The sequence below is a fragment of the Podarcis filfolensis genome, assembly GCF_964270895.1.
Source record: "Podarcis filfolensis genome assembly, chromosome: 8".
Lineage (NCBI taxonomy): Eukaryota > Metazoa > Chordata > Lepidosauria > Squamata > Lacertidae > Podarcis > Podarcis filfolensis.
Window position 1 is genome coordinate 90,109,509 of NC_139611.1, and position 13,801 is coordinate 90,123,309.

General features: G+C 57.2%; 2 protein-coding genes across 3 annotated transcripts in view; one reads left to right on the top strand and one right to left on the bottom strand.

The window, feature by feature from the left end:
- Positions 1-1,125: 1,125 nt before the first annotated feature.
- On the top strand, positions 1,126-11,464 carry KCNK6 (potassium two pore domain channel subfamily K member 6). Its single transcript, XM_083627801.1, has 3 exons — positions 1,126-1,580; positions 8,468-8,863; positions 10,430-11,464. The coding sequence occupies exons 1-3, from the start codon at positions 1,271-1,273 to the stop codon at positions 10,663-10,665; spliced, it is 942 nt and encodes a 313-aa protein (XP_083483927.1). The 5' UTR covers positions 1,126-1,270; the 3' UTR covers positions 10,666-11,464.
- Positions 11,465-11,736: 272 nt separating this feature from the next.
- The window catches only part of LTBP4 (latent transforming growth factor beta binding protein 4), a gene marked incomplete at its 5' end in the record, with an annotated part of 52,911 nt that continues 50,846 nt past the window's right edge, over positions 11,737-13,801 (bottom strand). For both annotated transcript variants that reach the window (XM_083626726.1, XM_083626727.1), the window contains 2 exons: positions 11,737-12,895; positions 13,043-13,192. In XM_083626726.1, the coding sequence (XP_083482852.1) occupies positions 12,747-12,895; positions 13,043-13,192 (299 nt within the window). In that variant the 3' untranslated portion in view covers positions 11,737-12,746. The remainder of the gene's footprint in view (positions 12,896-13,042; positions 13,193-13,801) is intronic.

Sequence of the window (13,801 nt, forward strand, 5' to 3'; positions counted from 1 at the left end):
ATTAGGGCATCAGTGACATGTCTCAGAAGACACCCCCTTCCCCAAGTCTGGAGGGGCCGCCAGTGTTACCGGGGAAATTGAAAGGAGGCTGAGAGGCCTCCCCCCCCCCCAGCCTTGCCTCTCCCCATGACCCTACCCCTGCCCAAGAGTGTCAGACAGATAACCATCTCAATCACAGTGCCTCCCCACCCCATAGTGGAACGAAGCCTGGACAAGACAAAGGGGTGTATTTGACTAGACTCAGGTACCAGGGAACTGTAAATACTTTCCTTTGTCCTGTGATGGAATATGCATGAAAGACTATATTTGAGTGACAGGCATGCCTGGATCTCAGGTTCTACCTGTGACCACACCTTTTCTGGGATGCTTCTGGAAATGTATTATGGGAAACTCTTAAAAACTGATGTTACTGGGCTTTTGGCTGATTCGTCTTTGTGGTAGCGGGAAGTCTTGTTGCAACAATAAAGATCAGGCCTGCAGGCCGCTGTTTTGCTTCTGTCTCCTGGCTGAAGTCTCCAAGGTTAGGCAATTGTGGGGTGCTCTAATGACACCCTTATACACTAGGGAGAGGTAATTCTAGAAAAGACTGGCGGTAGCCCCAAGGGGAAAAGCCCTCCCCACACCAGTGAAAGACACCAGAAAAACCCTCCCTGCAGGAATATCAGCCCTGCTGGGAATACCGGCCTGCTGCCCACGCCAAGCCTCCTATTGCGCTCATTCTTGCCCGTCCTGAATACGCGCTTCATTCGGGGTGGGATGTGAAAAGGAAAGACTTCATAACCGCACGCGGGAATCTCAAGGCGATCTCTCAGCGCCACTCGCTGCCCTACTTGTGCGCGGGGGTCGCCGTCGCTTGGGGCCGGAGCAGCTGTTCGGAAGCAGAAGCCGGGTAGGGCCGAGAAAGGCGCTTTCCCCCTGGGTGCTCCGGGGGCAAAGAAGCAGCGTCCCTGAGCATGGGCAGAGCGCCTCGCGACTCGGCTTGGGCTGGCAGGGGCGCGCCGAGGCGCTTCCGCGTGCCGATCCGGGCCCCTCGGGGCGCTCGCTCCCTCCCCTGGGCGGCGCCGGCTGCCGTTGCTGCCAGGTGCGACGGGAGGCGGGCGCGGCTCCGCCCGACGGGAGGGGCTTGGCCGGGCCGCCTAAGAGGCTGGCTCGCCGCGTCGCCGCCCGGGACGAGTGGGGTGCGTGGCGGCCTCCACCCGCTGCCAGAGCCGCTTCCCGCAGTGCCCCGCTGCCGGCCAAGCAGGCAGGTGCCGCCGTCGTCGGGGCGGCCATGCGGCGGTGCGCCCTGCTGGCCGCCTTCGCGCTGGGCTACGTGGGCTACCTGCTGCTGGGCGCGCTTATCATCTCGGCGGTGGAGCGGCCCTACGAGAGCCGGCTGCGCGCCGAGCTGCGCGCTCTCAAGGCCGCCTTCCTGCGCGAGAGCCCCTGCCTGCCCGAGCCCGCCCTCGAAAGCTTCCTGGGCGCCGTCCTGAGTGCCAACCGCCACGGCGTGGCTCTGCTCCGCAACGGCTCGGCCGCCCCGTCCAACTGGGACTTCGCCTCCGCCTTCTTCTTCTCCAGCACCTTGATCACCACCGTCGGTGAGTCGCCGGGCGAGACGCGCAGCTTGCGGGCGGGGACCGGGTGCAGGCGCCTGTGGAGCCCGCCTCTCCGTCCCTTTGCGCCCGGGAGACTCCAGCCGGGGCCCCCAGGCTCCCTTCCCGCGGGGCCCCGACGCCAGTCCCCGCTAGGGCCGCCTGCGCTCTCCAAGGGCCGCCGGTGCGCAGAGCCGCTTTCCCTGCTCGGTTGCAAGGGGAAAGTTCTCTCTGCGTTTATCGCACCGCGCGGCCGTCGGCTTGTTTGCTCAGCTTCCGCAGAGTTCAGTGTGACTTACTCCCGAGTAAGCACGCACTGGAATAATGCACCCTGAAGTGAGTCCTCCTTCCAGCTAAAGGAACCTGGCAGTTTGGGGAGTGGGCGTCCATGCAAGTGCCAGGGCCTGCGGAGGCAGGGTGGCAGGATGAGGCAGGCTGTGGTCCCGGGCACAAGGTGTCCAACACAGAGCTGTAAAGTTGGAAGGGACCCCAAGGGGCATCTAGTCCAACCCTCTGCACTCCAGGAATTGCAGCTAAAGGAGGGGGGGCTGGGGGAGGGCTGAGAGGTTGGGGGGGTCACCTGCGGTATGGTGATGTGGCTTCCTGGTTTCCAGGTGGAAGTTTGTATGTGGGGCTTCTGACATGAAATAGAGGAACTGCAGCCCTGCAGGGGTGGGGAATTCCCCCCCCCCAGCACCTTGACACCCAGACCCATATCCTGCTCCTGGGAGCTCTGTCCCAAGAGTAGCACCAGCTGTTCCTCCAAGATGTGGCATCTTGGTACCCCTGACAACAGCCCTGTGGTGCTGGTCTTACCAAGCCAGCCAATGCCAGGACTATAGCCATGCTGGGGTAGTTGTGGGGCTCAACATGTGGCTTAAGACATGACCCCCCCCCCCGCCAGCCTCTGCAGCTCGGCTTCCTTGTTCCTGCTTCCTCCAAGAGGCTCTGGTGGCCAGCCTTTGTGGCTCAATGGTTTCTTCTTTTCCAGTGTTTCCTGCAAGCGAGGAGCAACGGAGGAGGTGGGGGTTGCAGAGGTTAAACTGCAGCCAGCTGCGAGTGTTTGCCTGTGGGGCGGGAGAGCCTGGCCCTCTCTGGCTGTGCTCTGCCCAGGACTCGCCTGCCAGCGCAGCTTTCTGATCCAAGTTCCCTACATCCTGTTTTTATCCTGGTGGGTGTGGACACAACAAGGACTGAGTCACTCCCCAGCTGTACAGAAGTCCTGGACTGCCAAGCTAGGCCCAGTTCCTAGAGGGAGGGGGCCGGGGTGACATTTGGGAGGAGAAGCGCCCATCTCTTCCAGCCTGCAAGCTGGACCACGCAGAGCGCAGCTGAACTGGGGAACTCCCTCCTGCAGGCCCTTAACTTGGATGACTTTAAAGGAGGATTAGACAAAAGGGACTCTTGATGGCTCCACAGCTGGAGGCACTGATGATGCATCTGAATCCTACTTGCTGGAAGCCACAGGAGAGGCGAGAGAGGGCTGCTCTCGCACTCGGATCTCATAACCTGCCTCCATCTGCTCAGCTCTCAACTGTGAGAGCTGGAGGCTGGACTAGATGGGGACCCCTTTGGCCTGACCATGCAGGCTCTCATTGCCTCCTTCTGACCAGCAGTGACCCCACCTGGTTCCCCCAAGCAGCAGGCACTGGGGGCCCTTTCCTGCCTCTGACTGTGGAGGGTGAGACAGGGCCCGAGGAGCTAGGAGCCATCGGTGTTGCCTCTCAGTTGGGGCAGTTGAGTTGGGATCCCTGCCTTGCAGAGGGTGGGACCAAAAGACCCTCGACAGCCTTCAGGGTCTCAGAGACCAGGGGGAAGTTGCGGCCTGCCCTTGGTTCCTGGAGGGGGAAACGTGGCAGGCAGCATGTTCTCTGCAGGAAGTCTGGCTCCCTCCCCGCTCTCAGCGCATGTGGTGGCCTCCCTGTGCTCTGCTCAACCGCAACCCTCCGGAGACGTTGCCCCATCTCTGTGGGGATGCTGTAGAGCTGGGAAATGGGGAACCTCTCCCGGGCCTTGAGCAACTCCCCTAGGAGGGAGCTGGCCTCATTTTGGCCCCCAAGTGGCTTTAAAAGGTAAAGGGACCCCTGACCATTAGGTCCAGTCATGGCGGACTCTGGGGTTGCGGCGCTCATCTCGCTTTATTGGCCGAGGGAGCCGGCATACAGCTTCCGGGTCATGTGGCCAGCATTACTAAGCCACTTCTGGCGAACCAGAGCAGCGCACGGAAACGCCGTTTCCCTTCCCGCTGGAGCGGTACCTATTTATCTATTTGCACTTTGATGTGCTTTCGAACTGCTAGGTTGGCAGGAGCAGGGACCAAGCAACAGGAGCTCACCCCGTCGCAGGGATTCAAACCACCGACCTTCCGATTGGCAAGCCCTGGGCTCAGTGGTTTAACCCACAGCGCCAGCCGAGTCCCATTGGCTTTAAAAGAGGATCAGACAAATTCATAGAGGAGGAGGGACTGTCAACGGCCAAGATGGCAACTGTCTCTTGGTCTCACTTGCCGGAAACTGCAGGAGGGGAGAGGGCTGCTCTTGTGCCCAAATTCTGCTTTGCGGCTTCCCATGAGGGGCATCTGGTTGGCCTCTGGGAGAGCAGGATGGGCCATGGGTCTGATCCAGCAGCCAGGCTCTTCTTATAGTCTTATGGAACCTCCAGGTCCAGAGGCAGTCTATCTGGATTCCTGGGTCTTCAGGGTATTTGGCCACTGCAAAAAGATGGGCCATGGGTCTGATCCAGCAGGCAGGCTGCCTCTCCTTAGGTTCTTATTTTTGGATCACTTTAATATAGGGGGAGAGGCAAGGAAGGGGAGCAGACATGGCAGAGATGATGCCTGGAGAATGTGGGTCATACTCCAACCCCACATAGGGGTCATTCACCACAGCTGAAAGTTTAGAGATTCAGGATGAGCAAAAGGAAAGACTTCTTTGCACTCTGCAGAATTAACGCTGGTCTTTGCTGCTCTGGGATGTCAAGGGGCCCATCAGTTTGGATTAGGCAAAGTGATTGGAGGGCAGAACAGGGCTCTCAGTGGCTGAGAAACTGGAGGAGGGCTCTGCTCATCTTCCCCTGGGAGGGGCAGGAGAGGCCTCTGCGCACCAGCAGCTGAGAAGCACCAGCACTGTTGGGCCTTTGGTCTGATCTGGCAGCCCAGGCTGGGGACCTCAAGGATCATCTAGTCCAACCCTCTGCGATGCAGGAATTGCAGTTAGAGAATATCTGGCAGGTGGCCATCCACCCTCTGCTTCGAAACCGCCAGGGAAGCAGAGTCACTGCTTTCCCCAGAAAACGGCCCTTTTTGTGCCTTGTCAGGGTGAGAAAATTCCTGGTCTTGAAATCCCTGCCATCGAGCTTCTTTTCAGGGCCTCTTGCGATTGGAGCTGGACAAGGAGGCAGGCCAGATGTGCTGCTGCAGCTGCTGCCCCTGCTTAGCCCACGGAAGTAGACTGGCACCCTGCCAGCCCTGTCTGGGCTCATGGCTCTCCTCTCTCCCCATCTGAGGTGAGGCAGCGCCACGTCTTGCCTTTAACAGGCGGGGCATTAAAGGAGGGCCATTGCCCAGCCGGGGCATCTACCCAGTGCGGCTCATCAGGTGGAACTGGCTGCCCATTCACGGTTCAGGGGCTTCCTGGTTGGCACCATGTGTGAATTGCTAAGACTGTGCTGTTGTAATAATTGGGTTTCCCCAACCGCTCTGGGCAGCACCCAACAGATTAAAAACAGAATAAAACATCAAACATTAAAAACTTCCCTAAACAGGGCTGCCTTCAGATGTCTTCTAAACGTCAGATAGTTCTTTATCTCCTTGACATCAGCTGGGAGGGCGTTCCACAGGACGGGGGCCAATGCTGAGAACGCCCTCTGCCTGGTTCCCTGTAACCTCACTTCTCGCAGTGAGGGAATCCCCAGAAGGCCCTCAGCGCTGGACCTCAGTGTCCGGGTGGAACAATGGGGGTGGAGACGCTCCTTCAGGTATACTGGACTGAGGCCATTTAGGGCTTTAAAGGTCAGCACCAACACTTTGAATTGTGCTCAGAAACATACTGGGAGCCAATGTAGGTCTTTCAGGACCGGTGTTATGTGGTCTCGGCGGCCGCTCCCAGTCACCAGTCTGGCTGCTGCATTCTGCATTAGTTGTAGTTTCCAGGTCACCTTCAAAGGTAGCCCCACAGAGAGCGCATTGCAGGAGTCCACGCGGGAGATAACCAGTGCATGCACCACTCTGGCCAGACAGTCTTCGGGCAGGGAGGGTCTCATCCTGCGTACCAGATGGAGCTGGGACACAGACTTGACCTGCGCCTCCATGGACAGCTGTGAGTCCAAAATGATTCCCAGGCTGCGCACCTGGTCCTTCAGGATACAGTTGCCCCATTCAGGACCAGGGAGTCCTCCACACCTGTTGTTGGAGGCTGCCTGTCTTCAGCATCACTGGTCAGAAGGATGGGTCACAGGTATTACTTAAAAACTAATAAATTAAGGTGTAGCCCCATTGCAGGTATTTCTTGTGCGATATGTTTGTGTGCATTTCAATGAACTGAATAGAATGAAAGTTTATGAGTCATTTGGGGCAGGGAGGCAAGAGAGGGAGGGTGTATGAACTTCTTAAAGTTGCTGTTTTCACATGATGGTTTTATAGATTATAAATGCCTTATTGATTTAATCATGTAATATGACTTATGCTGTCATTGTGACATTTAGCTTGCTTTTTTTAGTTGGTTTGTTAAACAGTGTTTCGTTTATTCGTTGATTCCATTTGTATACTGCCCTTCATCCGTGGATCTCAGGGGTTCACAACAGAACAGTACAAGATAAAAAAATACATCATAAAAACAAGGGCCCCAAATCCTGCACGAACTCCCTCCCAAAATGACAGAAGTGGAGTCTAGGCAAGTTCATATGGGAACTGGCTGTGCTTTACGTTTTCTGGTTTTGTAGACTGTAAGTGTTTTACTGATGATTTGCTAATTACATTATACGATTTATGCCATACTTAGAATCATGTAATTGTAGAATTGGAAGGGAACCTCAGGGTCATCTAGTCCAACCCTCCGCAATGCAGGAACCTGTTTTTCTCTGCTTGAAAAACCGCCAAGGAAGGAGAGTCGACCACCTTCTCAGAGAGTCCGTTCCCCAGTCCAACGGCTCTTTCTGTCAGTTGCCTAGACCCTGGTGCTGAGAACGCCCTGGTTGCAGGTTCAATCCCCCTCTGGGACAGCTGCATATTCCTGCGTTGCTGCGGGTTGGGCTGGATGACCGCTGGGGGTCCGCCTTGCAACTCTACAAATTCTGTGATTCTACCAGATTTCTTTTTGAGGGCCTCCTGGATGCCAGCAAACCTTTGGCTCCTCTCCCCCTGGCAGCGCTGGCCCTATTTTCTTTGGCTAAAAATAGCCTCCTGCTTCAGCCGTTTGTTCCTCATATGATCGGCCTTTATCTCGCACATGTCAGCATCCTTTGTGCGCTGCTGGGAGGGGCAGCCTTTGCCAAAGCCCCCGAGCTTTTGCCCTGCTGTTGCTCTGAGAAGAAGCCTCCTCCGGATCATGTGGCCGACCCAAGTCTCGAGGGCAGCTCAGCCTCCCTTGCCCCCAAGTGCCTGTTTACTGCATTTCTAGCTCACCTTTTTCCTCCAAGGAGCTCCACGTGACATACATGTGTCTCCCCCCATCTCATTTAAACCACACCACAACCCTGTGAGGTAGGTCAGGCTAAGAGGCAGGGCTGGCCCCCAGGGTTGCCCAGTGAGCATCATGGCCAAGGGGGGCAGGATTTGAACCCAGGTCTTTCCAAGGTCCTAGCTGGGCGGACACTCAATAATTACTGCCCCATACTGGGAGGACCGATTGTTCTCTGGCTGCTTTCCTTCCTCCATTCATATTTAACAACAACAACAACAACAACCTAGTTTTGCAAGTCAAAGGGGCAGCAGATGCCTTTGCTGAGGCAATTAATGCGTATCTGCCTTCTGTGGGGCGGCAAAGATCTGATCTGATCTGCCCAGGTTCTCCCCCAGGACCCCTAGAAGCTGCCCTGTTCAAGGTCAGATATCCAAAGAGCCCTGTTCCCTTTAAATCTGTTGTTCCCAAAGTGGGCAGTGGGATTTTGAAAAGCTGTGGGTATGTGATTTTTTTGGTGCAGGCTGTAGCCATGGACACGCTATGTGAGCTGATGGTGAATTTGGGGTGACCCAATGCAAAAATCCTGAAGATCCATGGGCTTTTACCTTCCCTCTCCCAGGCAGCCTCCTTTATCACTAGCCTCCCTTATCTTCCTCCAGATCACTTGCTGATCAGCTACTTCCTTTCAACCACCCTTCCCTCATTTGCCTTAGTGTCTTTTCCTTAACTGGAGCAGTGTTTTGCTCCTCCTTTTCTTCTAATTTCTCTCCTCATTGCTTCTTTTAGTATTCCTGTCTCCTCTCCTTGCAAGTTCACTGTCTTTACCTCCCTGCTCCCAGGCAGCCTCCTTTATCTCTAGAGTCCCTTAGATCACTTGCTGATCAGCGGCTTTGTTTCAACACCCACTTCCCTCTTTCAAAAAAAAACCCCAACATGATCTGCTTTTTGCCCCTGGGCAATTCGGCTCCAGGGACCACGCATTCGTTCCATAAGACGCACAGACATTTCACCATACTTTTTAGGAAGAAAAAAGTGCTTTTTATGGAGCAAAAAACCCCACTAAATTCAACAGAAGAAGAGTGTCAATTTTCCCTTGCCTCTGTTGGAGGTCTTTAAGCAGAGGCTGGAGGGCGTCTTTTGAGCTGGGACTCCTGCCTTGCAGGGGGGCTGGACTAGAAGACCCTTGGGGGTCCCTGAAGACCCCTGGGCTCCTCCTTGCCCCCTCTGGGACTCCGCTTGCCAGCCCTTGCCCTTCTCTTCCCTCCCTCCCTGCAGGCTACGGCTACACCACGCCTCTCTCGGATGCGGGCAAGGCCTTCTGCATCTTCTACGCACTGCTGGGCGTCCCCTTCACCATGCTGGTGCTCACGGCCACCGTCCAGCGCCTGCTGGGCACCTTTACCTCCGGCCCCCTGGAGTACCTGGCGCTGCGCTGGGGCCACAGCCGGCGGGCGCTCTCATGCGGGCACCTCGTCTTCCTGGCGCTGGTGGTGCTGGCGGCCTTCTTCCTGATCCCGGCCGCCATCTTCAGTGCCCTGGAGGAGTCCTGGAGCTTCCTGGATGCCTTCTACTTCTGCTTCATCTCCCTCTGCACCATCGGCCTGGGCGACTACGTCCCCGGGGAGCAGCCCGGCCAGCGCCTCCGCTCGCTCTACAAGGTCTCCATCTCCGGTGAGCATCTATATGCCAGCTGAGGGCAAGGCGGGCAGCGGGGGTGAGCAGGGCCGGGTTGAGGTTTGATGCGGCCCTCAGCTCCTGAAGGGAATGGGGCCCTTTCTATGTCCACCTGTCCTTTGCCAACAACAAATCATCGCTGGGTTTTTTTGTGTTGAATACGGTCATACCTCGGGTTACAGACGCTTCAGGTTGTGTGTTTTCGGGTTGCGCACCGCTCCGAACCTGGAAGTATCAGAACGGGTTACTTCCGGGTTTCGGCGCTCGCACATTCACAAACACACTAAATAATGCTTTGTGCATGCGCAGAAGCACCTAATTGCGACCAGCCCGTGCGCAGACGTGGCGCTGTGGGTTGCGAACGTGCCTCCCGCACGGACCACGTTCGCAACCCGAGGATCCACTGTATATGCTAGATGGTAATTGATGGACCTCATAGGTATCTCAAGCCATTTGCCCATGTTGCCCTGCAACCAGTCCATGCAGAATGTCGGCACCCTATATATAGAAAGGAGCAAACCAGGGATATTTGAGGGAGCAGGCGAGCAGGTGAGGGGGGAGGGGCACGAGGCTACACAACACGACACACTGTTGTTGTATGTATGTAGGTGTTTTTTTATAGTGGTACCTCTGGTTGCGAACAGGATCCGTTCCGGAGGCCCGTTTGCAACATGAAAAGAGTGCAACCTGCAGTGGCGCGTCTGCTCACGTGCATGACGTCATTTTGTGCTTCTGCGCATGCGCGGGCATCAAAACCCGGAAGTAACCCTTTCCGGTACTTCCGGGTCGCAGTGGGATGTAACCTGAAAGAACGTAACATGAAACGGACGTAGCCAGAGGTATGACTGTATTTGTTTTTTATCTTATATTTTGGAAATGTACATCCATATGTTTTTTTTCTTTAATATTTTTTGAGGCCCCCCAAGAGAGTGGAGCCCTAAGTTAGAGCTTGTTGAGCTTATACGTAAATCCAGCACTGGGGGTGAAGACAGGTACAACTGCGGAACTCCCTGCCACAGCAGCTGGCCATGGCCACCGATTTGGCTGGCTTTGAAGGAGAACTGGGCCGATTCATGGAGCAGAGCTGGCTCCCAGTCAGGATGGCTTTGCTCTGCGCTCCACCATTGGAGGCAGCCATGCTTCTGAATATCAGTCGCTGGAAACGGCAGAAGGGGAGAGGGAGGGGCTCACGTTCTGCTTTTCCCACGGAGGCACCTGGATTCTGGGACAGGTGGGTCCTTGGGCCTGATATAGTAGGTTCTCCTTGCGGAGCCTCCATGCCCAGGGGCAGTCTACCTCTGAAACAGGGAGCTACAGGGGAGAGTCCTCTTGCACTTCCCACTGGGGCAAGGGGTTTGCCGCAGCATCCAGAAGCTGGCGCTGGTCTTTTTGGGGGAAGGCAGGGGTCCTCTGAGCTGCTCCAAGCTCCGCAGCCTTGGCTGGAGGAAGCCCCAAAGCGGTGGGTGGGCCGACGGGCGCTTCTGCCTTGCGCAGCCCTTGTGGGGAGGGGGGCGCTGGTTCCGCCTGCCCCACCCTGCTACCCCCTCTTTCTTTCCCCCCCAGTTTACCTCCTGCTGGGGCTGATGGCCATGCTCCTGCTCCTGCAGACCTTCCACCGGCTGGCCGAGCTGCACGGCCTCTCCGACCTGGTCTTGCTCCCCCGGGAGCAGCCCTGCGAGGAAGACCACCAGCGCATCCTGGACGAGCCCCCGCCTCCCCCGGAGCCCTGCCAGGCGGAAAAGACCCCCGTGCAGCCCAGCCCGGGGGGGCAGGCCAACTACTCCTCCATCAACAGATGATCAAGCTGCAGAGAGAGAGGGGTGCAGGGATTCCCCACAGAGCCCCCTTTCCTGGGGGTGTGTGTGCCTGTTTTACTCCCCTGCCACCCTGTATGCTGAGCCTCTGCCCATGTACAAAGCTTCCTTCTCCTTGGCCCTGTGCTCTTGGGGGGGGGGGGGAGGAGAAAGCCCCTCTCGGTGGGCAGGGCCTGAACAAGACCCCGGCTGCTTCCTCTGGGCTTCCAGATTCACATTTCTCGGGTAGCGATTTTATTTGAAAAAGAACAAAGAATGACGTTGGAACTCACGGACACTTGATTCCACACAGGGATACGAGATTCTGCCGCTGGGGGTGGGCCTCTCTCACGTCCCCCACCCAAAGGGCACAGGCTCTGTTGCTGCCCCCGCCTTGCCTGAGGCTGCCTGGATTTGCCCCCGAGCAGATTTGACAAGGCCTCTCGGTGAGCAATGGGTCGCCCCTCGCCCTGCCCCCCCTGGGTGGGACGGGCTTGCTTTCCACCCTTGCCTCCTGCCCCCCACAACCTGCAGAGAGCAGCTGCTGGGTTTTAATTTGAACTACAAAACGGGGGCTTCCGCCTTGCAGAACCTCATCTCCAGCCAGGACCAGCTTTGCAAGAGCTGAGCTGCTGCCGTTGGAGGGCAAATTGGCCACAAACAAGACTGAAAACGGAGCCGGGGGGCGCAGAGTTTTGGGGTGGGAGGGAGATGGGAGTCGACTCACCAATATGAAGTGCCTTTTTGTCCTTTTGCTTTTAATGTACACTTTAATACTTTGTAGAATGAATGGAGAATATTTAAACGGATGGGTCTGGCTTCTGTGCCCTTCAGGGCAGTTAGCGGACGGGGGTGGGGGGCAGGTTGGAGTCACACACACAAGCCCCAAAACACACACAGACACAACCCCCTGGCTGATTTGAGAGCAGGAGACCTCACAGGCGGCGAAGGGAGAAAGGGCACCCCATAAGTTGCTCTGCAGGCCCTCGTCGCCCCCCAGCCCGGGAACTGGGCTCTTTTCTGCCCTCTCCCCTCCTTGCCCCACCTCTCTTCCCAAGAGACACCCACTCTGCCACCTTTTGTAGAAAACCTTTATTGTTCTAGTAACAGCAGTGAGGGGGTGGCGATGCTCCAGGAACACCCATTTTGGGGCGGGCGAGGGGGGCGGCCTAAGCCAGGCAAGCGGGGGGCTGGCCCTTGTTGCCTTGGGGGGTGTGTGTCTGGATCCCCTAGGAAGGATGATGGGCTGGGGGGGGGTCTGCTGGAGCCAAGGGGGGGGGGTTTGAAACCCTTCTCTGCCAGTTCTGGAAGACCAAGGAGGCACCTGCACCCAGTTTTGAATGTCTTTCTCCAAAACCAACCCTCGGGGGTTTCTTCTCCCCACCCACATTACAGCTTTGGGCTAGGGTGGGGGGCACTTACCCCACATCCCCGCGGGGGGTGGCAGCCCACCCAGCAAGGCATCCTGGCTTTCTTTGGCGAACAGCCTGGGTTGCCCAGGGGGCACCAGAGAATTTGGCCCAGGCGGACTCTGGGGCGAGATCTGCAAGGCTCCAGCATCTAAAGGCCCAGGAGGCTGAGGATGTGTGTGGAAAAGAGGGCGCAGGGCCTCGCGCAGAGTGCAGAAATAGCCTCTGTGCCACCCGCACCCCCCCAGCTGGCGAGGAAAGTGGCCTGGCCTTTACAAAAGCATCTTCCAAAGCCATAAGAGCAATGGGGCAAATCCAGTGGGGCAGAGTGGAGGCTGTTTATATGGGGGGGGGGACAAGCTCAGTTTGCTGAATGCCACCCCCCCCCCCAAGGCAGGTTCTTTTTTGACTACAAGTATTTCCTCAACGATGGGCGATTAAATCCTATTTTGCGACTTCTGCGCTGATGCAGCAGGCCAGGTTGGGAGTGGGCAAGAGCTGCTTCCGTCCCCCCCCCCCAATATAAGTGCATTTCCAGGCCACCACCTTTGCGTCTCCCTGGGTGAGGAGCCTCCATTTGCTGGTGGGGGGGAGAGGATTTTGTCCCGGGCCGCCCCTCCCCTCCCAGTCTATACAGGTAAATAAATACTTTTCCCCAGCCTCTTCCTCCCCGCTTGCTCAGGCTCGACTGCGGGGGGCAGGGACGCAGCGGGGGGGCTGCCCAGCGGGCACGGTGCCGCGGGGGCACAGGCAGCGGTAGGAGCCCTCCATGTTGAGGCAGCGCCCCCCCGGGCAGAGGTGCTCCGACTCGCCGCACTCGTCGACGTCTGCGGAAGAGGGAGAGAGAGAGGAAACCTTGGCGTGGGCAAAGGGGCAGAGGCAAGTGGGGAGGTGCAAAAGGGGGTTGGGCTGGATGGCACTTGGGGGTCCCACCCCCAGGCGTGCCAGGATGGCGGGGTGGGGGGCAGACTCACCCAGGCAGGCCATGCGGGCAGGGTCCAGGCGGTAGCCCTCGTGGCAGTCGCAGGTGAATCCGTCGCCAACGCGGACGCAGCGCCCGTTCTCGCAGCCGCTCAGGATCCCACACTCCTCGGCCAGGAGACCCCCAAATCCCTCAAAGGGGCCTGGGGGGGCAAGAGGAAGAGGAAACGTGCCCATTTCTGGTCTCTTCCCCGCAGGAAGGTTTTTGTAGAGTTAGGAAAGGGTCCAGGGGGAAGGAGCGATGCCCCTGTGTTGAAGGGGGCAGCCCATGGGGCTTTCCAGCTTAGGAAAAAGCAGTGCTTTTTTTCTGGGGGTACGCATACCCCGAAACATTTTGTGAATCTTTGTACTTTTGTCCATTTACTGTACAGTGGTACCTCTGGATACGAACGGGATCTGTTCCAGAGCCCCATTCGCATCCAGAAGCAAATGTAACTAGCAACGGTACGTCTGCGCACGCACGCGTCGCTTTTCGCCGCTTCTGCGCATGTGCGCGACGTCATTTTGAGCATCTGCGCATGCGCGAGCGGCAAAACCCAGAAACTCTGTTACTTCCGGGTTGCCGCGGAGCGCAACTTGAACGCGCTCAACATGAAGCATATTCTACCCAAGGTATGACTGTACAGTCATACCTCATGTTACATTTGCTTCAGGTTGAGCGTTTTCAGGTTGTGTCCCGCGGCGACCCGGAAGTACCGGAAGGGGTTACTTCCGGGTTTTGCCGCTCGTGCATACGCAGACGCGCAAAATGA

What these genes read in the sequence shown, in the direction of transcription:
- KCNK6 (XM_083627801.1), top strand. Translation starts at nt 1,271, where the DNA reads ATGCGGCGGTGCGCCCTGCTGGCCGCCTTCGCGCTGGGCTACGTGGGC. An exon ending in CACCTTGATCACCACCGTCG is followed by an intron (nt 1,581 to 8,467) that starts GTGAGTCGCCGG and finishes CCCTCCCTGCAG; the next exon opens with GCTACGGCTACACCACGCCT. An exon ending in CTACAAGGTCTCCATCTCCG is followed by an intron (nt 8,864 to 10,429) that starts GTGAGCATCTAT and finishes TTTCCCCCCCAG; the next exon opens with TTTACCTCCTGCTGGGGCTG.